At 54.3% G+C, this 23,963-nt stretch overlaps 1 protein-coding gene and 1 pseudogene across 1 annotated transcript; one reads left to right on the top strand and one right to left on the bottom strand.

Moving 5' to 3' along the window:
- The first annotated feature begins 379 nt into the window (after positions 1–379).
- Positions 380–758, top strand: LOC144328109 (guanine nucleotide-binding protein G(I)/G(S)/G(O) subunit gamma-5 pseudogene; annotated as a pseudogene).
- An 18,950-nt stretch (positions 759–19,708) lies between these two features.
- Positions 19,709–23,079, bottom strand: XXYLT1 (xyloside xylosyltransferase 1). The gene is made up of 4 exons (XM_028731884.2): positions 22,585–23,079; positions 22,299–22,446; positions 21,588–21,720; positions 19,709–20,781 (listed from the first exon to the last, which is right to left on the bottom strand). Exons 1-4 carry the CDS (start codon positions 23,053–23,055, stop codon positions 20,385–20,387), a joined length of 1,149 nt encoding a protein of 382 aa, XP_028587717.2. The 5' UTR covers positions 23,056–23,079; the 3' UTR covers positions 19,709–20,384.
- Positions 23,080–23,963: the final 884 nt, after the last annotated feature.

Genomic DNA, 23,963 nt, shown 5'->3' with positions numbered 1-23,963 from the left:
TTCCCCCCCCTCTCTCCACCCCCTCCCCAGCAAAAAAGCTGGCTTCAAAAATTAGTGGGATACCTGCTGGTTCCTGTCCTCTAAAAATTGAATTTCGATCTGGGTTTCTCCAGCCCAGGCAGGGGGCCAAACACAACGAGGTCAGGAAGCCCCGATGAATTAATTTCTCTGCACGGCAGAGCAGCAGCAGCAGCCGCCCCATGGCAGAGGTGCGACTGGCATGGGGGGCAGGAGGGGCAGTTTGCACCCCTGCCCAGGACAGGGGAGGGTGGGTGTGCCTGGAGCGCTGTGAACTCATTTGAGCACTTCAGGAGACTTTAAGTCCTGGAAAGGGGACCCTCACTGAGCAGCATGTCAATGTTATTGGTTGCAGCTCCGCGTTCCCAATTACACTTTATATTTGGAAATGAACTGAGAGGACGGTTCAGCACGACTTGATCTTCCCAGTCCTCGCCCCGTCAGAAACTAGGTTCAACGGTTGGGAGAGTTGCAAGGCGCCTCTTTGGTTCAGCTGTCCCATAAAGCAAGCAGGATCCTGGAGCGAGGGAACCATGTCCGGCTCCTCCAACATGGCGGCCATGAAGAAGGTGGTGCAGCAGCTGCGCCTGGAGGCCAGAGTGAGACGCATGAAGGTTTCACAAGCTGCAGCTGACTTGAAGCAGTTTTGCCTGCAGAACACACATCACGATCCCCTACGAACAGGAGCTTCTTCAAGTACAAATCCATTGAGGCCACAGAACGTCTGTTCATTTCTCTAACTTTGTGACCTACAATCTGTTGTGGGTCTGGTGAAAATGGAAGTGAAGGAGAGGGACCTGGAATCTGTACAGAAACTTTGTGTTAAATGTGCCAACTTAGAACTAGTAATACCGCTGCTGTGGTCAAACGTCTTGCAATGTACCTCTCTAAACTTGTATGCTAGTTGCAATAACTTCTGTTATCATGATGGAATCAATTTTATATTCAAGCAATAAAAAGTTGGTGAAAGAGAGAGAGAGAGAGAGAGAGGGGGGGGGGAGGGGGAGAGAGAGAGAGAAATTAGGTTCAAGCACCAGCATGAGTTTGACCAAGCTGCGGGAAGTAGTGGAGGACAGAGGGGTGCCTGGCGTGCTCTGGTCCAGGGGGTCATGAAGAGGCGGACACGACTAAATGACTAAACAACAACAACAAGAGGAACACAGGAAGTATGTCTTGCTCAGTATTCTCCTCACAGGCTGCCAGCAGCGACCAACCAGCTACTGAGGGCTCCTAGCCAGGATGGCCATGAAGCAAAGATCACCCGTGTCATAGCAATGATTCTTCAACATCAACTTCGTTGGACTGGTCTTGTTGTTTGGATGCCTGATTATCATCTTCCAAAGCAGCTACTCTATTCCCAACTCAAGATTGGAAAGCAAAATACTGGTGGAAAACAAAAGAGGTTTAAAGACTCTCTCAAGGCAAATCTTTAAAAATGAAGTATAAACACTGACAATTGGGAAACACTGACATGCAAGCGCTCCAGTTGGAGAACAGCCTTTACCAAAGGTGTCCTGGGCTTTGAAGACACTTGAACTCAGGACGCAAGGGAGACATGTGCTAAGAGGAAGGCACGCTTGGCAAACCCTCACCGGGATCAACTCCTGCCCAGAAACCAATGTCCCCACTGTGGAAGGACGTGTGGATCCAGAATTGGCCTCCACAGTCACTTACGGACTCACTGTTAAAACCGTGTTTATGGGAGACAATCTTACTCGGCTACGAGGGATCGCAGAAGAAGAAGAAGAAGAAGAAGAAGAAGAAGAAGAAGAAGAAGAAGAAGAAGAAGAAGAAGAAGAAGAACTGGAGGAACGTGTAGCTACGCTCCAAAGAATTAGAGACCTGGAACTCTTCTTGGAAGCAACAGAGCACACCGTTTCCACCAAGGAAGAGACAGGGGACTCCCCTGAGAAGGTGGCTAGTTCACCAACACAGGAGCCAGATATATGGAGAAACGTGACTCAAAGAAGTAGGAGGCCCAGGGTTCGCTCTGATTGTTTAGAAATACGCAATCGCTTTGAGGTCCTTTCCCCTACCATGGAAGACGAAGAGCAGACTCCATTTGAGGATCTCTCCCTCATTACAGTCGATCAGGTATATGAAGATGAGCAGCAAAGGCAGTCCTCAGGGAATGTCCAGGCGACCTTGGAACGGACAGCTCACAGAAGAACCCCGACCAGACCTAAGAGGAGGCGTGTGGTGGTGATAGGGGATTCCCTACTGAGGGGAACAGAAGCAGTGATCTGTGGGCCTGACAAGATGTCTCGGGAAGTGTGCTGTCTCCCCGGGGCTAAGATCCAAGATGTAACTGAACGACTGCAAAGAATCATAAAACCCACTGACAAATACCCCTTCCTCTTGGTTCATGTGGGAACCAATGACACTGCAAGCAATAGCCTCCAGAAGATCAAAAGAGATTACGAGGCTCTGGGCAGGAAATTGAAGCAATTAAATGCACAGATTGTCATCTCATCTGTCCTCCCAGTTGAACGACGTGGCCCAGGGAGAGAGGGAAAAATAGTGGAAGTGAACAACTGGCTTCGCAAATGGTGTAAACAGGAACGGTTTGGATTCTTAGATCACGGACTGCAGTTTCTTGAAGATGGACTTCTGGCAAGCGATGGGCTGCACCTCACAACGGTTGGGAGGAATGTTTTTGCAAAAAATCTCAGAAACCTCATCAGGAGGGCTTTAAACTGACTAATGTGGGGGAGGGAGACAGTGCTCCTGAAGGTAGGAGTCTATCAATTGATGAAGATGATCATCCAAATGTCATAGACCGAATGGAGCAAAGAGCATGCAGACCTAGTGGTGGGAGGAAAAAATCCTTAAATAAGAGACACGGGGGAATGATTAATGGACTTCAATGTCTGTACACTAATGCGCAAAGCATGGGAAATAAACAAGATGAGCTTGAGCTCCTGGTACAGCAAACTAAATATGACATAATAGGAATCACTGAAACCTGGTGGGATAAATCCCACGATTGGAATGTAATAATGGAGGGATACAATCTATTTCAAAGAAACAGACCAGACAAGAAAGGAGGAGGAGTGGCGTTATATGTCAGGGATGTGTATACCTGTGAAGAGATCCAAGATTTAGAACCTCAAAGCCAAAGTGAGAGCATTTGGGTCAAAATTAAGGGAGAGAAGAATAACAGTGACCTCATTGTGGGAGTTTACTATAGATCCCCAAGCCAAACGGAGGACATAGATGATGCCTTCCTGGAACAGATGGCCAAGCATGCAAAAGGAAGGGAGATAGTAGTAATGGGGGACTTCAATTACCCGGATATTTGTTGGATGTCAAACTCAGCCAAGAGCATAAGGTCAAACAGATTCCTCACTGCCCTTGCAGACAACTTCATTGTCCAGAAAGTGGGAGAAGCAACAAGAGGAACAGCCATTTTAGATCTGGTCCTAACCAATGTTGATGACCTGGTTAGTGGGGTAGAAGTGGAAGGATCATTAGGCGCGAGTGATCATGCTCTTCTGAAGTTTACTATACAGCGGAAAGGAGCAGCCAAGCATACTAGGACTCAATTTCTCGACTTTAAGAAAGCCGACTTCATAAAGCTTAGGGAAGTGCTGGGTGAGATCCCATGGACAGTAATACTAAAAGGAAAGGGAGTTCAAGATGGCTGGGAGTTTGTTAAGAGGGAGATAGTAAAAGCACAACTTCAGGCAATACCAATGAGACGGAAACATGGAAGGTGCCTAAAGAAGCCAGGGTGGCTATCTAAAGAACTTTTAACTGAGTTAAGATTAAAAAAGGATGTGTACAAAAAATGGAAAAGGGGGGAAACCACCAAAGAGGAATTCAAACAAATAGCCAGCACGTGTAGACACAAAGTCAGAAAAGCTAAAGCACAAAATGAACTCAGGCTTGCTAGAGAGGTTAAAAGCAACAAAAAAGGCTTTTATGGGTATGTTCGTAGCAAAAGGAAGAACAAAGAAACCGTGGGGTCACTCAGAGGAGAAGATGGTGAAATGCAAACAGGGGACACAGAAAGGGCTGAACTCCTCAATGCCTTCTTTGCCTCAGTCTTCTCCGATAAAGAAAACAATGCCCGACCTGAAGAATTTGGAGCAAATGATTCAGCAGAGGAAACACAACCCAGAATAACTAAGGAGATAGTACAAGAATACTTGGCTAGTCTAGATGTATTCAAGTCTCCAGGGCCAGATGAACTGCATCCAAGAGTATTAAAAGAACTGGCAGATGTGATTTCAGAACCACTGGCAGTCATCTTTGAGAATTCCTGGAGAACAGGCGAAGTCCCCGCAGACTGGAGGAGGGCAAATGTTGTCCCTATTTTCAAAAAGGGGAAAAGAGAGGACCCAAATAATTACCGCCCAGTCAGTCTGACATCAATACCAGGGAAGATTCTGGAGCAGATCATTAAGCAAACAGTCTGTGAGCACCTAGAAAGGAATGCTGTGATCACCAATAGTCAGCATGGATTTCTGAAAAATAAGTCATGTCAGACTAACCTGATCTCGTTTTTTGACAGAATTACAAGCCTGGTAGATGAAGGGAACACAGTGGATGTAGTCTACCTTGATTTCAGCAAGGCATTTGACAAGGTGCCCCATGATATTCTTGTAAAGAAGCTGGTAAAATGCGGTCTTGACTATGCTACCACTCAGTGGATTTGTAACTGGCTGACTGACCGAACCCAAAGGGTGCTCATCAATGGTTCCTCTTCATCCTGGAGAAGAGTGACTAGTGGGGTGCCACAGGGTTCTGTCTTGGGCCCGGTCTTATTCAACATCTTTATCAACGACTTGGATGATGGACTCAAGGGCATCCTGATCAAATTTGCAGATGACACCAAACTGGGAGGGGTGACTAACACCCCAGAGGACAGGATCACACTTCAAAACGACCTTGACAGATTAGAGAACTGGGCCAAAACAAACAAGATGAATTTTAACAGGGAGAAATGTAAAGTATTGCACTTGGGCAAAAAAAATGAGAGGCACAAATACAAGATGGGGGACACCTGGCTTGAGAGCAGTACATGTGAAAAGGATCTAGGAGTCTTGGTTGACCACAAACTTGACATGAGCCAACAGTGTGACGCGGCAGCTAAAAAAGCCAATGCAATTCTGGGCCTCATCAATAGGAGTATAGCATCTAGATCAAGGGAAGTAATAGTGCCACTGTATTCTGCTCTGGTCAGACCTCACCTGGAGTACTGTGTCCAGTTCTGGGCACCACAGTTCAAGAAGGACACTGACAAACTCGAACGTGTCCAGAGGAGGGCAACCAAAATGGTCAAAGGCCTGGAAACGATGCCTTATGAGGAACGGCTAAGGGAGCTGGGCATGTTTAGCCTGGAGAAGAGGAGGTTACGGGGTGATATGATAGCCATGTACAAATATATAAAAGGATGTCACATAGAGGAGGGAGAAAGGCTGTTTTCTGCTGCTCCAGAGAAGCGGACACGGAGCAATGGATCCAAACTACAAGAAAGAAGATTCCACCTAAACATTAGGAAGAACTTCCTGACAGTAAGAGCTGTTCGACAGTGGAATTTGCTGCCAAGGAGTGTGGTGGAGTCTCCTTCTTTGGAGGTCTTTAAGCAGAGGCTTGACAACCATATGTCAGGAGTGCTCTGATGGTGTTTCCTGCTTGGCAGGGGGTTGGACTCGATGGCCCCTGTGGTCTCTTCCAACTCTATGATTCTATGATTCTATGATTCAAGAAGAAGAAGCAGCAGCAGCAGCAGCAGCGGCAGAGATGCTTCTGAGTCCCAACTTCTGGAGACCCCAGGAGGGGAGGGGGCTGTCGCTGCTGCTTTGCTCAGGCCTTCTGCACTTCCCATGGCGGCATCGGGTAAGGCATGGTGAAGAGATGGTGCTGGATTAGATGGGGCCCCTTTGGCCTGATCCAGCTGCAGGACTCTTCTGTTCTGCCCTGGTTAGAGCGTGGTGCTGATAACGCCAAGGTTGCAGGTTCGATTCCCCTTCCAACTCTACAATTATGTGGTTCTATGTCACTGGCAATGCAAGGCCATAGGACAAAGGGCTGTGTAGCGCACATTTATTCTCTCTAGGGTCCAAAGGCTGCTCTGGTGGCCGTGTGCAATGCTCTGCCGCTGTGGAAGAGGCAAGGCTGAGCATGCTTGCATTGTGCTCAGAGTGAGGTGGAGACATCCGACAACTTGGGTGGATTTAAAAGAGGCTTAGACACATTTGTGGAGGAGGCAGCAGTCGGTGGCAGCCAGGCTTCTGAATCCAATGTTTGGAAACCACAGGAGAGGAGTGTTGCTCCTCTTTCAGGTTGTTCCCTGTGAGAACAGGATGCTGGCCTAGATGGGCCATTGGCCGGATCCAGCAGGCTCTTCTTACATTTCCCTTTGGAGGGAAAGCTCTTGCTGTGGTGGTGATCTGGGATCATAGGGGTCTTCCTGGGGTCTTCTGATGGCCTTTATGCTGGTAGGAAACCAACTCCTCACCAGCCAGCTGCTCTCCCTGTGTCCAGAGGGGGCTGCAGCCGGGGATCCTGGAAGGCTAAGCTGGCCAGGGAGCCCTGCCAGGGCCCTACTGGACTTTCGCTGTCATGCCAAGAATGCCCAGTGCCTCCCGGCCGACTGGGCACTCCCTCCCTGGCCCTCAGACAAGCTCTGCACAGGCCTGAGCAGGGCAGGCTGGGCTCCACAGATTTCTTGCTAGACCAGCATCCTGCGCCCCCATTGCCAATGCAAGAGGGCAGCCTCCCCAGCCTTCATCCCATCAGCCAGCAGACAGGAAAGGCCTGGTCGAAAGCAGCCAGAGGAAGCAGGGAAGCCGCAGCCAGCCCCAACCGCCTGCGAGGCATTGCAAAAGAAAAGTGTCACATGAAGGCTGAGGAAGCGCTTGGGGAGGCGGCAGAGGGAGAGTCAGAGTCAGAACATATTCTCCATGATGGGTTGGACTTCATTGCACCAGCAGCTCCATCTCTCTCCTGCCGGCGGATGGATTTGCCCATTCTTCTCTCTGGCTGCACCTCTGACACCCACAGATCCATCTTGCGCAGCAGAGCATGCGTGTGTGTCGCCAGTGAGCACAAGCAGGGAACTCTGCACACCTTGCTGCCTCCTGGCGCACATCACTCAAGCAGGGGGGGATGTGAAATGTCTGGCGGGGGGGGCAGGATGAAGCCTGGGCAGACCAGTGGCGTAGCGTGGGGGGGTGCAGGGGGGGCCGGCCGCACCGGGCGCAACATCTGGGGTTAGGGCAAATCCACATGTTAGGGGGCGCAAATCCACGGGTTAGGGGGTGCAAATCCACAGGTTAAGGGGCGCAAATTACTTGCCTTGCCCCAGGTGCTGACAACCCACGCTACGCCACTGGGGCAGACCAGCCATTCAGCCCCTGCAGGGAGCATAAGGGCAGGGGCTGCTAGCCAGGCCAGGGCTGCTCACAGCCCCACACCATCCTGCCTTAGCCAGGAAACTCCCTATGGCTGGCCATCCTTCCCTTCTGAAGGGGCCCAGGAGCTACGGATACGGCACCTTGGTGGCCACAGGAACAAGCCCCCCCCCCCCCCGCACCTGAGCACATCACCCCTCCTGCAGCCATCCCTCTCTCCCGTTGCTGCCCCCCCCATGCCTGATGCAGTTGCTGCTAGTGGGGGGGGGACCTCAGCATCCTGGGGAAGTGGCTGAGGAGGAGGAGGCCCTTCCTGCTTGGGACAGTCAGGGAGCAGCAGGGCCCCAAGGTGCAGACCTTTGCTCTGTTCCTTTGCTCCTGTTACTGGAAAAATCCGAGGGCTCCCTTGGACAAAAACAAAGACACCAACCAGGATTACTTGGAGCAAAACAGCAGCCTGTAGGCTTGGCCTTTATAGAACTGTTGCAACAGGGTGCTCCCCTCACTTGCAGGAGAGAGGAGGGACCCAGAAAAATGGTGTGCAAGGCCTTATAAAGACTTTTGAAATTGCCACCCTGTAGATCAAGACCACCCCCAGAAACATCATGCATACATCACAGAAGGGGTGTAACCTAAGACCACCCCTCAGATACATCACACCTACATCACAGAAAAGGCGGTCTAAAACAGAAATTTTAATGTTGTTTTTGTCCTGTTGTTGTTTATCTCCTGTCTGGCAGGTTACTTGATTGGATTTCCTGGGTAGCCTGGCCAGTCTTTTGTAATGATAAATACTTAGTTCCTGGGCCAGGTCACAGGCTCACAGCCTATTCATACACAGACATACCCTTAAGACAGGATTTGTGAAGGAAAAGACAATGGGGAGGCTTTTCCATTTTGACCTTGCAGAGAAAAGATTTGGTCAGTTTAGGAATCAAAATGGTTCCAGGTTGGCCTTCCTGTGCTGATCTATGTATGTGCTTGGTTGGTACACTTATGAACATTACCATACATCTAAGACCATAAAATTCCTATCACACTCCCTCCGTCACTCTCTGGCAAAGGAACCTTTTGGCATGTAGCTCCAGCAGGACTAAGACATTGTCGCTCTCTGGACTTCCTCTCTGTTTGCAGGAAGCCCCACAGTTCATAGAACCGCAGAGCTGAAAGAGACTCCAAGGGTCCCCTCGACCAAGGACCAGACCCTGTCCTCAGGAGCCCAGGGAAGACCCTCTAGGTGCAGGATCTGGCCCAGCCTGGTGCTAAAGGAAAACCACCAGGGCAGGCTCCTCTGTGGGCAGCCAGATGCTGAGGGAGGCCAAAGGAAGGCCAGGGGAAGGAGGGGGGGTGTCTGCCTGGTGGGGGGGCAGACCCCTTTCCCCATCTGATGTGTTCTGCCTGATGTGGGCTGGCGACAGAGGCTGCTCCCTGCCTGCTCCTGCCTGCCCTACTCTGGCTCTCACTCTCCCTCTGGGGCCAGGCTATATTTAGCTCACTGCTTGGCCGGCTGCGCTGGTGCTGAGGAAGACCGGGGAGGCCTCCTTGTCACACGCCTGGCCTGGCTCCATGCACACATGGCGCATGGCTGGTGGCGCTTCCCCTCCACCCACGCTGCCCACAAAGGCTCTCCTGGCTCTATCCCGGCTTGCAAGAGCTTTTCCCCACCCCCAATTCCAGCTCTCTGCTCAGCTAGGAGGCCTTTCCAGTGTTAAAACGGGGGGGGGGGGGAGTTAAACGGCTCCCCCAAAAACCCAAGTCCCCACCACAGCCTCAACTAAGACCCGGACAATGACCATTGACACAGGCACCATAGATACGCAACAGCAAAGAGGCTCAGAAAAGCCGTCTATAAAATTGTAGCAATCAGCAGGTACCAAGTACTGTTTCCTCTGACTATCCAAGATGGAGAACTGTAGAAACTTCACAAATAATCTCCAGAATTCAACGGTTTGACCGATTTCCTTGGTTCCTCTGGAAGAGGGGAGACCAGGTGTCACCTGCCTCCCTAATCCCTTAAGCGTAAGGTCACATTCTCCTTCCCCTCCAGAAGGTGTGACCTTAGCCACACAATGGGAGGCAGGAGGCAGTCAAGGGCAGCCCATACCCCAGACGGAAACCCATCAGGATGGTGGATTCAATCCTGATGCTTTCAAGGGAGAAGTGCAGGGGATGTGTAAACACTGCCATTGTTCTTTGGGGAAGAGCCTAGTTAAAAGGCGTCAGGAACTGGGGTGATTGGCAGGGGTGGGTGACAGTTTCATGTTCCTTCATGCCAAACACTCCCACATTGTGACATATTTGTGACATATCGATGCTGCTGTTGGAAATGTATTACGGGGAAAGGGGAGGAAGTCTTAAAAGTCCGTGCCACCCCATGCTGGGGGTTCCTACTTGTCTTGTGTTTGAACCTTGATCAGGTCTACCGACTGCTGTTTTGCTTCTCTAACCTGGCTGGAGATTCCTCCTTTTGCTGACTGGAGGGACCCACGGGGAGTGGCACCCCAGCCAGCTGGGCAGTGGAGTAAATCCACACCCCAGGATTCCCCCCCCCCCCCGATCAACTGTCTCACCCCCCCCCCCCGCCAGAAGGAGGCAGGGAGTCTGGGCTCTGCATGGGCCAGAGAGCATGCCCCCCCTCCCAGTGTAAGGAAGGGGGCTGTGGAGTCAGACTCCTGGTGCCAAGGCAGCCATTTCCGCACTTTCCACAGAAGCAGCAGCAGCCCTGGGAGAGCAGAGCCTCTTCTCTCCAAAGAGGAAACCCGGCTGGCTCCGTCCTTTCCTGCTGCAGCAGAAACACCCCCTTTCCCTGCAAGGAAAAACCCGTCCTCACTGCCCCCCTCACCGCCTGGCACACACTTCACCCTCTCTGACTGAACCTCGATGGAGCGGCAGAGAAGGAAGGCTTTTGTGCTGTGATTGTCCACTGAAGACCCTGAGAAGCAGCCCAAGTCTGGCACGCTGCTCCATCTGGAAGAGAGAGAGGAGACCACCAGTGGAGCACCCCACGGCGGGCTTTTGTTCTTGGCCAACTAACAGGGTGACCTGCTGGACAGAAGCTCCCGTGGTCTCAGGGCCCCTGGACACACCTTTGCTGGCCTGATCCACAGTTTTTCTCACGCCAGCCCATGAGAAAAGGGAAGTTGGGCCAATCAGACAAATATTAATGGCCTCATTAAAAGGTTGTGGAGGAGAACAAGCACAGCAGGGGGCTGGTGTAAATGTGTCACTGTCCAAAGATAAATGGGCAGGTTTAGGACCAGAAGTCCCACCTGCCCCCTCCCTCTGCCCCAGGCCTCTTCTCCCTGCCTGGCTGCCATTTTCTGTGGGTGTCACAGACAAGCTCTTGCAGGGCTGGAAGGGACTGAGGGTCGTAAGGACATAGAAAGAGCCCTCTGGATCAGGCCAAAGGGGACCCATCCAGCCCAGCATCCTCTCCTCACAGTGGCCAACTGGGTGCCTGTGGGGAACCTGAAAGCAGAACGTGGTGAGCACAGAGCAGCCCTCTCCCCTCCTGCGGTTTCTGGCAAGCTCAGATTTGCTTTCCCTGCAAATACTGTAATCTCTGAGGATTCCCTTCCTTGGTCCCCTGGTCTGACTCAAGCCATGAATGTGAGGTGTTGCCAGCCGCGCTCTGTTGGAGCAGACTGATGAAAACCATGTGAAAATGTCCCCTTCCTGCCTCTCTGCTGTGCTGCTGAATTCTGATTATTTGCTAGCGAGGAAGGAAGAGCCCAGGCACCTCGCCCTTTCCTCCTCCGCTGCGCCTCACTTTCCTCTTCCTTAGAAAAGGACAGTATTTCTCTCTCTCTCCTTTTGAAGCATGTTGTTGCTTAGCTTTTGAATGTTTGTAATATGAAAAAGAAGCATTGAATGCGGACTGAAAGAGACGTCAAATGTGGAAAGGTGTCGGTCAAACAGATTTTTGAATTGCTTGCTGTGGGTTTTTGTTCTCTGCCAGAGGGCATTTCTTTCCCTCGGGATCGACATTCTCTCTCTTTTTTTTAAATGATATTTATTAAAAATTTAACAGTTACAGAAAAAATAAAAAAAATAAAAAATTACAATACTTCAAAAATAAAAAGCACAATAAAAAACAATACAACAAAACAATAAGAAAAACAAAAACTTTTAAAAACAAAAACATTTAAAAACACATCCAGTATTTCCATATCTTAATCTTTCTTTTACTTGTTTCCTCGACCTCCTCACACCTCCCTTTTTTGTATTCTAGTTCAATTAGCTATTTCAGCAAATCCTTTCCATCTTTCTCAATTTTTGTTCTATAATATATCTTAACACAATCTGACCTTAAATTTTACACTTTGGCCCATTAACAATCTATTTTTACTTAATTCTTTATAACATTTCTGCTAATGGGATCGACATTCTCACAGGTGTGGGAACCTGTAGCATTCCAGGTGCTGCTGAACTACAGTTTCCAGCCTCCCTCCTGGTCACCCTTCCTGGGGGCTGAGGGGACATTTAATTGGGCAACACCTGAGAGCCAAAGGGTCCTGCCTCTGCAGGAGAAAGTTGTCTCCCACCTCTGCCATAGCAGCTCCATAGAAATGAATGGACCTGGCTAACCAGGCTTACTGGGCCTACTCACAAGTAGAACTTAGTTGGCTACAACCTTGAAATTGCAGCAGAACCAACGAAGACTCTTGTGGCACCTCAAAGACTAACAAAAGTCAGTGGTTGCTTGAGACCTTTTAATTGTTTTTTAATGGTTTTTAATGGTTTTTGTTTTATTTTTAATGGCATGGCTTTATCAGGGAGGTGCCTGCCGCTCTTTGGGAGAAGCGCAGAAGAGGCATTCAGAGCCGACGGGAACAGAGGGAGGTGTGGAGTTGCACCAGATCCTGACGGACTGGTCTCTGCAACAAGCAATTTGCCAGGTGGAGGCGGAAGTGTAAGCAGGGAGGGCAGGTGGAAATGAAAGGTGGAAAGTAATAATTAAGTAATTAATAGTGACTATTCAGAAAATGTTGTTTGTTGATAACACAGAGATCCCAGCATTGCTAGGCCAATTAAGACATTTTTTTAGAGAGAGGGAGAGTTTTAATACTATCAGTGTTTTTTTAAAAATAATTGTTTTCTCTTCTTTATCTGTAAGCCACCTTGAGTTCCACCAGGAAAAAAGGCAGGGTATAAATATAAATATAAATATAAATATAAATATAAATATAAATATAAATATAAATATAAATATAAATATAAATATAAATATAAATATAAATATGCATTAGGCCAATTCAGTCCCACTGAGCTTCTTGATGGATTATAATTCAGAGCTTTCCCATTGCCTTCATTCCTTCATTCCTTCATTTATGACCAGACACTTTAAGGCCAGCTATTCATTCATTTGTATTATATCACTCAAAAGCATTTATAAACTGGTTAATATTTCAAAATTCTGTAAGCCATATCCAGTCCCCAAAACCGCCCCAATATATCATTAATATGTTAAAACAAGAACACAACCTTAACCCGATGACACGAAAGCAAATCAGTTAGGAATTCAGAGTTTCAGAGTCTCTTCAGGGGCCGGAAATCTCTCACAGGCAGCAGAAATCTATCAGAAATTTGTTATCGGACAGCTGGAGGGCAGGACTTATTTCTTCCAAGGCAAACCAGAAAACAAGTAGTGACGATATTGGTGGGGGTGATGAAATGAAGCATTGCTTCTTCCAGTTGTTCTGCCACCCACAAAGAAAGAAAACAAGTCCAAAGGGGGGGGGAGTGAGGGGCAGGAAGGAGCTCTTTCTGGGGGGGTGGAAGAGAGGGGTCCCATCAGGAGGCGCGGGGGGGGGGGGTGACTTCCTGGGAACTAAGACCCCTGGATCCTTTTCTGCCAAGCCAGGTCTCCCCCCCCCCCCAGCCTAAATGCAGGGGTTCACATCCACTTCCTTTGACTTGCATTTGGCTGGTGAAGATCCTGACTCTCTGGTTTGTGGGGGGGGGGGGCAGGGAGGGAGTGAAGTGAGCCCTGCGGCCTCCTCCTTTGTGACTTAGGTAACTGCAATAGTTCTTGCCTCATTCCATGATCCAGGGATTGCCTGTTTTAATAAACTTTATTAAAGGGGTCAGCAAGAAGCTGAACGAATGGATTTTGGAACTTATGTAAAACTCAGGAGGGCAGCCGTCCCTCCCTGCTCCCCCCCCCCATGCCATGTTTTGCCTGTTGTTGTTTTCCAACCTTTCCAAAGCATCTTTGACCTCCTTTGCTCCTCTCAAATGGGCAGAAGAAGAGGGCAGTTGGGAGAGTTAGTTTGCAGAAAGTGAGGAGAGGCGAGGGGGCTCCTTTCTCCCCCTGCGAGGTTCTGGTGTGCCCTGAATTGACTGAGCAGCAACTCTAGTTGTGCGTTTCATAGACTGTCCACCTCCTGAGGGGGCTGGACTCTCCTTCACTGGAGGCCTTTAAACAGAGGCCAGGTGGCCATCCATCAGGGATTCTTCAGCTCTGGCTCCTGCCTTGCAGGGGGCTGGACTAGATGGCCCTTGAGGGTCCGAACTCTACAACCCTGTGATTCCATGACAGCCCCAGCCCCTAAAAAGAGCACCTTCTCTGAAGGACCACGTTGCCTGGGGAAAGAATATCGGCTGGGGTTGGCAGCAGAAAGCAAACTCATTGTCAAGCAGAGAACTCAACAAGGAACCTTTCCTAAAAATAAACCTGCCCCTTGGGTGAGATTTGGAGGCTGCAATTGAGACGGGAACATAGCAATCTAGCTGCGCACACCCCTTGCCTCTCAGGAGCAGCAGCTACAGGCTGAGCAGTGAGCCATCGAGGTTGCAGAGGAGGACTATTGTCCTCCTGGGAAGAGCAGAGTGCCATGGCTTTCTCTCTCTCAGGCAGCTGCCCTTGGGATTGGGCTCTAGCGGGGAGCGGGAGGGTGGGGGGAGTCTCCTCCCAGGCCCCTTTGCCCCCCCCCCCATCTCCACTCATAAGTCTCACCCCCCCCCCCATATCAGGACTGCATTAATCTGGGCTCCTTTGCAGGCATGGGTAGGATATAAATGGAATAAATTATAACAATCTGCATTTCTGCCTGATGTTTCGTCTATGATGATTTTGGGTGCTTTTTCTTGTTTTCAATCTTCTGTTTATTTTGTATTGCATTTTTTTTTCTTTTTTTGTCCTGCAGGTCATGTCAAGACTATCTGCAGATTTCCTTTGAAAAATATAATGGCGTGAAAATGTGTGTTTAAGAGCAGCAGAGGGACAGGGACAGGGATTGCTGCATTGCAGGGGTTGGTCTGGATGGCCCTTGGGGGTCCCCTTCCAACTCTACAATTCTAGGATTGCATGACTGGCAGCGTTTCTTCAGGGCTTCAGACTCAGGAGTCTCTTCCGGCTGTTCCTGGAGATGTCTCAGGGATCGAACCTGGGGCCTTCTGCATGCCAAGCAGGTGTTCTGCTCCTGAGCTCTTTTGCTCACCCTCCCAGGCATGCCACGGGCAGCTGGAAGCACCAGAGAGCCCTCCAGGGCCAGGAGGAGCTGAGCCTGTGGAACTCCCTGCTACATGAGAGTCAGCAGGTGCCTTCTGTGTCCACTTGCTGAAAATAATCTCTCTTCTGCAAGGCCTAGGCAGGAGAGGAAGAATGCATCCTTTCAATTCTTTGTTTTTATATTGTGTTTTATATTATATTTATATTTTGTTTTTATATTTATGTTTTTATATTGTGTCTATTTCTATGGCACAGCGGCATACAAATAGTTTTGTAAATAAAACAAGTAAGTACCATGGACAGCGTCCCGAGCTCAGCGGCTGCCTGCCGAGTGGGGGTCTCCCTGACCAGGAGGAGAAAATAAGGGGGCAGAGCTCAGTTTCAGAAAGCCCTCGGGCCTCAACACGCAGCAGGGTCAGGATCCTGATCTGCCGCAAGCCCGCGGGCCCCTTCGCTGCTGAGTTTCCCTATAGAGTCTATTCCTGCCCTTTGCCACCTGAAGCGCCCTTGGTGGGAAGGCGGCCAGGTGCCCATTTCACAGATCAACCTACGAAACAAGCGTCCTCTGAGGGGCATCTGTTCTCGCGGCCTGGAAAGGGGGCCAGCTCACGATGCCCGCCCTGGAAATGGGGCCGGCAGGCGGGCGAGGAAAGCGAAGGCCTGAGCTTGCCGCTGCTGCTCCCTCTGGTTCCTCTCCGGGGGTCGCGGGGTCTTGCCAAGGCGGCCACGGGGAAGCGGAGCAGGCTTTGCAACCCGCCAGGCCAGAGCAGCCGCCTTGGGGGCGCATCGCGTTCTCTGGCGGGCGGGGGGCTCGGATGCCGCCCGAGCAGGAGGCGAGCAGCAGCTGCTGGAGCAAAGCTATTTTGAGCGCAGCGGGAAATGTCAAGAGCCAGCCCCCCCCCCCGATGGCACCCTGGGGAGCCACGTCAGCGGGACTGGCGGGGAGGGGGCTCTGCCCTTTGCGGGAGGGTGGCGAGGGGAGCTGAGTCTCACAGCAGCGACAGCCAACCGCCTCCCCCCTCCCCGGGCTGCTGTGGGCAGCAGAGGCGGCCAGCGCTTCCTTTCCAGCCGGCAGATTGATCCTGGGCAAGATGAGGTTCATAGAGAGGGATGAAAGGGCAGAGGCAGGGCGAGAGGGGGGGGCCTGGCACCACCCCCCAGCCTGGCTCAGAGGCCTCTGGGGGTCCCGGTGGAGGCCACCCTGGTGTTTGTGTCGGGGCCCTGGAAGCAGGCAACCTGCGCGCCAGGAACAGCTGGGGAAAACGGCCCATCTCGCTCACAGCTCCCTGGCGCGACCGCAGCTAAGTTGTGTGTCCAGTTCTGGTGGCCTCGCCTCAAAAAGGACGCGGCAGGTTGGGAAACGAGAACGGCAGTCCGAGGGATGGAGGGGTCGGAGCGACTCCCTTCTGAGGAAAGGGCGCAGCCGCACCTGTCGAGGTGAATAGCATTTCTCATGGCCCGGAGAAAGCGGATGGAGAAAAGCTTTTCTCTCGCTCCCTTGCAACGCCTTAAAGACTTCAGTTTGCAGCGAGACCCGTTGCTGCGACAAAGGGGGGGACGAAGGGGCTTCTCATATGCCTTGCACCGGGGGGGGGGGCTGCCACTCCGCTGAATTGCCTGGCTGGAGATTCAGGGGTGACAAGAGATTCACGGGGCGAGGCGGGCTGAGAGGCCCCACACACCACCCAGCCTTGCCCCCTGCTCTCTTTCTCTCTCCTCCTCTCCGCCCCATACATTATGGGGTCGACGTGGGTTCTGCAGAGCCACGGGGGCAGCGCCAGGAGCTGCACCTCGCCAAGGGAGGCCGGACGGAGCCCCACAGGGATCTTGCGGATCTCCACCGGGGGGGGGGCAGTTGCGCCCTCCACTTCCCCATAACGTGTGGCAGAGCCAGACCGGTTATCTCTCTCCCCATCGCGCAAGGCTTTCGTGGGGCTCCGCTCCGCCCCCCGCGACTTCCTGCTGATCTGGAACCTGCAGGAAGAGGAAAGCAGGCAGGCGGCTCTGCGGGACCTGGCGGCTCTCCAGAAGCGCCCGGGCTAAAAATATCGCGCAAGCGCCAGCCGGGGGAGGGGCGGGTGACAGACAGGCGCGCCCTCCTGGGCGAGCTGTCATTGCAGGATGGGTGCCTTGGCTGTGCGTGACTCAGTCCCCGCACTGACCCCCGCTGCGCCCGAGCTGCCAGCCAAGCACCCAGGGGAAAGACTCCTCCGGATCCTGCCCAGGGCAGCCTTGGCACAGCCTCCCGCCGGCACCTGCCACTTTCCACAACAGAAGCATCTGGCTGGGAATTGGGACCTGGCGGGGCAGGGGCTGCTCCTCCGCCGGGATGGCGCAGGGATCCTGCCAGCCACTAGCCGCTTGTTCAGTCCCAGTTCAGGGCTGGTCGTCTTCCTCCGGGGTCTTCTGCTGCTCCGTGGCAGAGAAATGGGTCAAGGGCTTCCCATGTTCTCTGCTGTCCTGGTAAAGGGCCTTGGGCTGGATTCAAACTCCCATTCTCCCCGACCATGAGGCTAGGCTGGCAGCTGGGAGCCAGGAGGGCACCAGGGAGGGTGAGGACTCGGTCCCAGGGGGTGTGGAGCTGAAACACCCCCCCTCCTCTTGCCACCGGTGCAGAACAGCGTCCGGATCCTGCACCCCAACAATATTTTATGTAGGAACCCCTTTGCTGCTGGGGTAACCAACATACTAACACGGCTCCCTGCAGAGGTTGCTGGGCACCAGCGCCAGCCAGCAGGACCAATGGTCAGGCACGAGGGGCGAGACCTGGAGGGCACAGAGCCAGGCAGGGGCTCCTGGAAGACCCGCGTCCTCACGCAGCGCGCCTGGCGAGCCGCTCTCTCGCCGGCTGCCCAGCCTCATCAGGTCGCCTGCCATGGATGCTTTAGTTGAGAATCCTGGATGGCAGGGGCTGGACTAGATGATCCTTGGCTTCCCTCCCATTCCACGACTCTATGAGCTTGATTCGCCGTCACTTGGTCCCTAAAGCCGGCAGAGCGGAGATGGGCGGCCTCCCGCTGCAGCTGCGATGCCAGGCCCCGAGGAAGGCTCTCCTCGCCACCAGCGTCAAACTCCCGCTTTGTGTTTGGCCCCGATCCCTGTCCTGCTCAACAGCCAGAGGCCGCTTTTGCACCAGCCCAACGCCAGCTAAGGGGGGATCCTGTTGCAAGGCTGCAGCCGGCCAGGACGGAGCAGGCTCGCCCGCGTTGCTGCTTCAAGTATTCCGCATCGAGGTGCCAGTTGCTTTCCCCGACGCTGCCGAGGCGCCAGCCCTGCAGAGGCGGCTAAAAAGGCGAATTTGCCTCGTGGGTTGTGAGAACGGGAGCAGCGCCCTCTGGAGGAGGTTCTGAGTAGGGCAACGCAAAGGACCCAGGGATGGAGAGACGTCCCGAGACCTAGAGGGAAGGGTCCGGATTCAGCTTGGGGGCTTTTTAGGTTTAGAGAAAAGGAGAGGAAGAGGCAAAGGGAAAGGAGGATGTGAAACTATGCCTGGCATGTAGAAAGCGGAGGGAGAAAAGTTTCCCCCTCCTCTCTTCGGACACCAAAATCCATGGACATCCAAGTGAAGTGGAAGCTGTTTTCGATTCCTTTTAATGCTGTTAACCTGCTCTGGGACCTTTGTGTGAAGGGCTAAATAAGTAAATAAAAGCCGGATCCTGGAAGATTCAGAACAGAAAGGAAGCTCTCCTTTGCAGAGGTAAATTGTGGGACTCACACCCCCAGGAAGCCCTGATCCATGGCCACCAACCTAGAAGGCTTTAAAAGAGGACCAGAAAAATTCATGGAGAGGGCTATTGATGGCTCCTAGAAGGATGAAGGCTCTGCTTCTGACTCCACAGCAGGGGCACCAGTGCTTCTGCCAGTTGCTGGAAACCACGGAAAGAAACACGTTTCTTCACCTACTTTCTCTATGCCAGGCAACCTGTGTCACACTTTTATCATGTCTCCTTTACTCACCTTTTCTCTAAAGAGTCCCAAATTTTTCAGCCTTTCCTCATGGGGGCAGAGGACGCTCACTCTGTTCCCTTGGTCATTTCTGTTGCCTTTTTCTGAACTTTCCCCCGCTCTACGATATCCTTTTTGAGGTGAGGCAACCAGAACTGGACACAGGATTCCAAATGCAGACACACCACTGATTTGTAAATATCACGTCAGTAGTTTTGTTTTCAATTCCTTTCCTGATGATCCCTAGTTTGGAATTTGCCTTTTTCACGGCTGTCGCACATGGGCCCAACATCTCTATTGTTCTCTCTCTGCTACAAGCCGGAGGACCCACTCCTGGTCTTCACCACCAGTTCAGGCCCCACAAGTGTGTACGTGAAATCAACATTTTCCATGGGAACCTGCAACACTTTACACTCGTTTCCACTGAATTGCACTTGCCATGTTGCAGCTCCCTCACTACGCCTGGAGAGATCCTTTTAGAGCTCTTCACAATCTCTTTTTGTTTTAACCACCCTGAAGAATTTAGTGCCACCAGCAAACTTGGCCCCCTCCCTGCTCACCCCTGGCTCTAGTCCAGTGTTTCCCAAACTTGGGTCTCCAGCTGTTTTCAGGCTACCATTCCCAGAATCCCTCTCCACTGCTCCTGCTAGCTGGGGATGATGGGAGTTGTAGTCCAAAAACAGCTGGAAACCCAAGTTTGGACAAGATCCTTTATGAACAGGTTTAAGAAGCACAGGCCCCAATCCTGTTCCTTGGGGGACTTACGATTTCTACTTCTCCCCATTTGGACAGCTTTCCATTCCTGATCCAAGAGGCCTGGAAGCCACGTCAGGTGGCAGCTGGTCTGACTTCCAGCAAGCCATTTCGCTTCCCTGCTGCAGACCCCTCTCCTTCCACCCCGCTTTCCCCAGAGGTGAGAGACATGCTGGGCCTCTTGGAATGCATTTTATTCTGCTCCTGCAGAAGGGACAAAAGACTCCTGGCACCCTCTCCTTCTCCCTCCAGGTCTCACCCCCTGCCCCACAGCAGAAGAAGAACCACACCATCATCCCCAGGACAAGGCCTCCCAGCCCCACAGCCTCCCCTCGGCCCAAAGGGCAGCAGGGCCTTTCCCCCACAGCCCGAAAGGATGGCAGAGGGCTGAGTGCTCTAGTGGCACTGGGGGCCAATGGATCTCTGCAGAATCCAGGCCTGTTCTTGCTCTGGGGGCCACGATCCTGCCGCCTTGCTGGGCACGTGTGCTGCAGCCAAGATCGGAACGTGGATGGCCGCACTCTGCAGTCAAGGGGGAAACGTTCACAGTCCCCCAGGGAGCTGCCAGGGAAATGTCCAGCAGGAGGTCTCAGCCCCAGAGAGGCCTTGGGCTCGCCTCCCTCTCCCTGCCGTGTCTGGGTCCCAAAACAACAATCTCTGGCTGGTGGCAGAAGGCACTCAGCTCCGCATCCTTCCTGCAAGGCCCATGAGGATTCCTCCCAGGTAGACCCCAGTTGCGCGCAAGGGAAAGGGAGCAACCTCCACTTGATGGAGCCCCCCGAAGAGACATGGCGAGAGGCCTGCAGTGACCACAGCACAGCTGCCGCCCCCAAACTCCCCCTGGCCAGCAGGGGCTACTCCTGGGGGATGGGCGTGTTGCAGTTGCCGTGGTAGATCCGGACGTGGCCGTCGCAGCGGAAGTAGTGGTCAAAGACGTCGCGGTAGCCGTGCTCACGCCACCAGGAGCAGAGCTGCCGGTTCCAGGTGCAGTCGAGGACGTGGAAGAGCTCCGGGTGAGCCATGCCCACCAGCGTGAAGAAGTCCTGGTCGCCCAGGTGGCCCCGGAAGTGGAACTGGTCTGCCAGGCGCTGGGCGGCGCCCGGCTCCAGCAGGCGGTTGTAGAGCTCCGAGTGGCGCATGGCCTCCAGGTTCAGCAGGAGGACCCCGCTGTTGAAGCCGGGGAGGCCATCCGGCGGGGGCTCCCCCACCTTGGTCCCCGGGTGCTCCTGGCGGTACTGCCAGAAGAGGTGCCTGCACGGGGGGGGGGGGGGGGGGAGGCACAAGAGGAAAGGCAAGTCAGAGCTCTGCAGGATTAGGCCAGGGGCCCATCCAGTCCAGCATCCTGTTCTGCTTCCATTAGAAAACTTGCAATCAGGATTCAAACCCAAGAGCAGCTCTGCCCTCCTGCAGCTGGGATTCAGAAGCATTGCTGCCTCTGACTGTGAAGGGCAGAGCTCAGGCCGTGGGGCCGGCCGTCACGGACAGCCCTGAATGTGTCTAGTTCTCCTTTGCAGGGAAAGCCAAGGCGGCAAGAGTCCTCCTGTCTCTTCCAAACAAAGTCCGGAAGGAAAGTCGGGGGAATGAGCACGGCCAGCCCCATCCCAGGCCCCTGCTGGCAAGAGCTGCCTACAAACAGCTGGCAAGAGCAAAGGAAGGAAACATCTGGAGAGCAGCCCCACTCCCCAGCCAGCAGAGGAGATGGAGGGCGCAGCTGGCCCCCTTCCTCCCCAGGCTCCATGTGACAGCAGCAGTGCCCCCCCCAAGGCCTGTCCCCCATGTCCTACTAGGTGTTTGTAAGCAGCAAATGAAATTGACAACCGCCCGCCCCCCCAAAAGTGAGCTCCTGTTGAGTTTCACACTCTGGGCCCCCGATCTCCACCCCAAGAGCTCACTTTCCCCACAGATTTTCTGGCCAACTTCCCTTCTCAAATCTTTTGTCCTGAGTGTAGGGGGGTGGGATTCTGGGAAGCCACCCCTGAGACCCCTTGTGCCCGTGTGCAGCTTCTGTTAGGATCCCAAGTACCCCCCCCTCCGGACCACCTACTGCTGGCACCTACCGATAGACGGGCTGCATCTCGTGGACGATGCCAATCACGGCCCCTTCCGGGAAGTTGTCAAACTCTTCAAAGAGTTCCCGGATGTTGGTCCTGTACTCCACATCAAGGTCCACCTGGATGATCCGCGAAATCTCTGTGGGGGAGTCAAGAACCAGAGGAGCCTCTGAAGCACCTTCCCTGCTCCCTTGGTCCTCCCCAGGCACAGCTTCCGCCCCCCAAGGGAGGCTTCATTCAGCCCCCCACCCAGAGGAAGAGGCCAGGGACCAAGACCATACATGGCAGTCAGGTAGGGGGCAGGGGGTGGGTCAGGGGGGCTCAGTAACCGTATATTGCACCTTCTCCCCTCTCCCTGCTGCACTGAGATGAAAGGGGGGGCAGGGTTTTCTGCTGCCAATGGCAGGGGGAGGCAACATGGAACACTTTCCTTGTTAGGTGAGAGAGAGAGAGAAGCCCCTGCTGCCACCCCCTCCCCATCCTCTGGCGGTGGCTGTGGGCACCGCCCCTTCTGCCCCAGTGGCCAGGCAAGGCCCTGGGGCACCTCGTCTACTCAGTCCGACTTTGGCGATCTCACCTGGCGCTGCCACCCTGGCCGAGCTCACCCCCTGGACCCCAAGCGCCAGGCATGCGGAAGCGCTTCTTAAAGCAGGAGCGCCAAGGATGCCAGGGAGGGGGCAGGTGGACGGGGGGGGGGGTGCCCATCTGCCTGCTGACCTTTGGGCAGGACGCGGTGCATGGCCAGCGAGAGGAAGAAGAGGGAGTCGCCATAGTAGGTTCCGGCGCCGGCGCTGAAGAGCTTCTGCATGGCCTCGACCAGGGGAAGCAGCTTCTCGGCCACCACGTCCACGTCGTGGAAGACCACCTGCGGGAAGCGGGAGAAGCAGCCGTCAGGGGGAGGGATGCGCGCCGGGGAAAGCGGGGCTGCCCGCGCCAGAGCCCCGGCCCGGGCGCAGCGCAAGGGCAAGCGGCCCCGGTGGTGGGGAAGCTGCCGGGAGCGCACCTTGTGCTGGAACTGCGCGCTGCGCAGCGCGTCGCGGAGGAGGGCCTTCCCGACGGGGCGGCTGGGCGCGTCGCTGAGCAGGTGCAGCACGAGGGTCTGGCGCGGGCCCAGCTTGGCGAAGCGCGCCAGGGAGCGCAGCGCCGCCTCGGCCTTGGATCGCAGCGCCGCGTTGCGCTCGGCCTTGGCCAGCAGCAGCAGCACGTGCAGCTCGGCCTCGCCCGCCGCCCCCGCCGCCCCCGCCGCGGCCAGCAGCTCCTCGCCCGCCTTGGCCTTGCTCTCCCCGACGGACTCGGCACCCGGGGCGGCACCCGGGGCAGCCGGGGCGGAGGCGGGCGGCGGGGCGCGGGGCTCCGGCGAGGCGGGCGAGCGCGCGTAGTAGAGGGCGCACAGCACGGCCAGCGCCGCCGCCGCCGCCAGCGCGCAGGGAGGGGGGCGCAGCAGGGACGCCGGAGACCCGGCCAGACGCGCCATGCTCGGCGGCGGCGGCGGCGGCGGCGGAAGAGGCGGAGGAGAAGGACGAGAAGAGGCGGACCCGGCAGCGCAGCAGCAGGAGGAGGAGGAGGAAGAGGAGGAAGAAAAGGGGCTCCCGGCGGCGCGGCGGGGAAGCATCCCGCGGAGATGAGCGTGGAAGCATCCAGGGCGGACCAAAGAAGGGACTTCTCCTCCGAAGGGTCCCAACGCAACCGGGATGCCTTTAAAAGAGGATCGGGGAAATTAATGGAGAGCGGGATGGAGGGCTGCTAGCTGCCCTTGCGCTCGGATCCAGCTGTGCCACCGCTGCGAGAGCAGGATGCTGGGGGGGGGGCTTGGCCCGATCCAGCAGACACTCCCTCTCCTCGTTTCCCCCGGAGGAGGCCCTGGGGGGGGGGGAGCCTGGGCTGCCCCGGTCCAGTTGCAGAGCGGGAGGCCCGCGTGGGCGCTGCGCTCTTCCCTCCTGGAGAGCTCTGGCCGGGGGGGGGGGGCTCTGGCGGGGCCCCTGCCAAGCGAAGAAGGCCCCCCCCCGAGCCAGCCTCAGATGGAAGGAGACAAGGCGGCAACGGGCAGGAGCCACGGCCACTGCAGGGCCCCCTTCGGGGGGGTGGGGAGGCAGCCCGTCAGGCCCCGAGATACTCTGCAGGGAGGGTGCGCCGGCAACAGCCCAGAGGCAAAACAGGTGGCTCTGGGCGGCTGCTGTGGAGCCCCCGCCTCTCCATCACGGCTACCTGAGAAGCCCACAAACGGGACCCGATAGGCACAAGAGCATTCTCCTCTCCTCTAGCTCTCCATGAATTTGTCCTTTTAAAGTCATTCAGGTTGGTGGCCCTCTCTGCCTCTGTGCCCTGTGAAGGACTGTCTGTTCTCTGTCCTGAAACTTCCAATATTCAGGTTCATTGGATGTT

This window comes from Podarcis muralis, chromosome 6, assembly GCF_964188315.1.
Source record: "Podarcis muralis chromosome 6, rPodMur119.hap1.1, whole genome shotgun sequence".
Classification (NCBI taxonomy): domain Eukaryota; kingdom Metazoa; phylum Chordata; class Lepidosauria; order Squamata; family Lacertidae; genus Podarcis; species Podarcis muralis.
The sequence above is the reverse complement of the archived record's forward strand: the minus strand, read 5'-3'. Positions and strand labels throughout refer to the sequence as shown.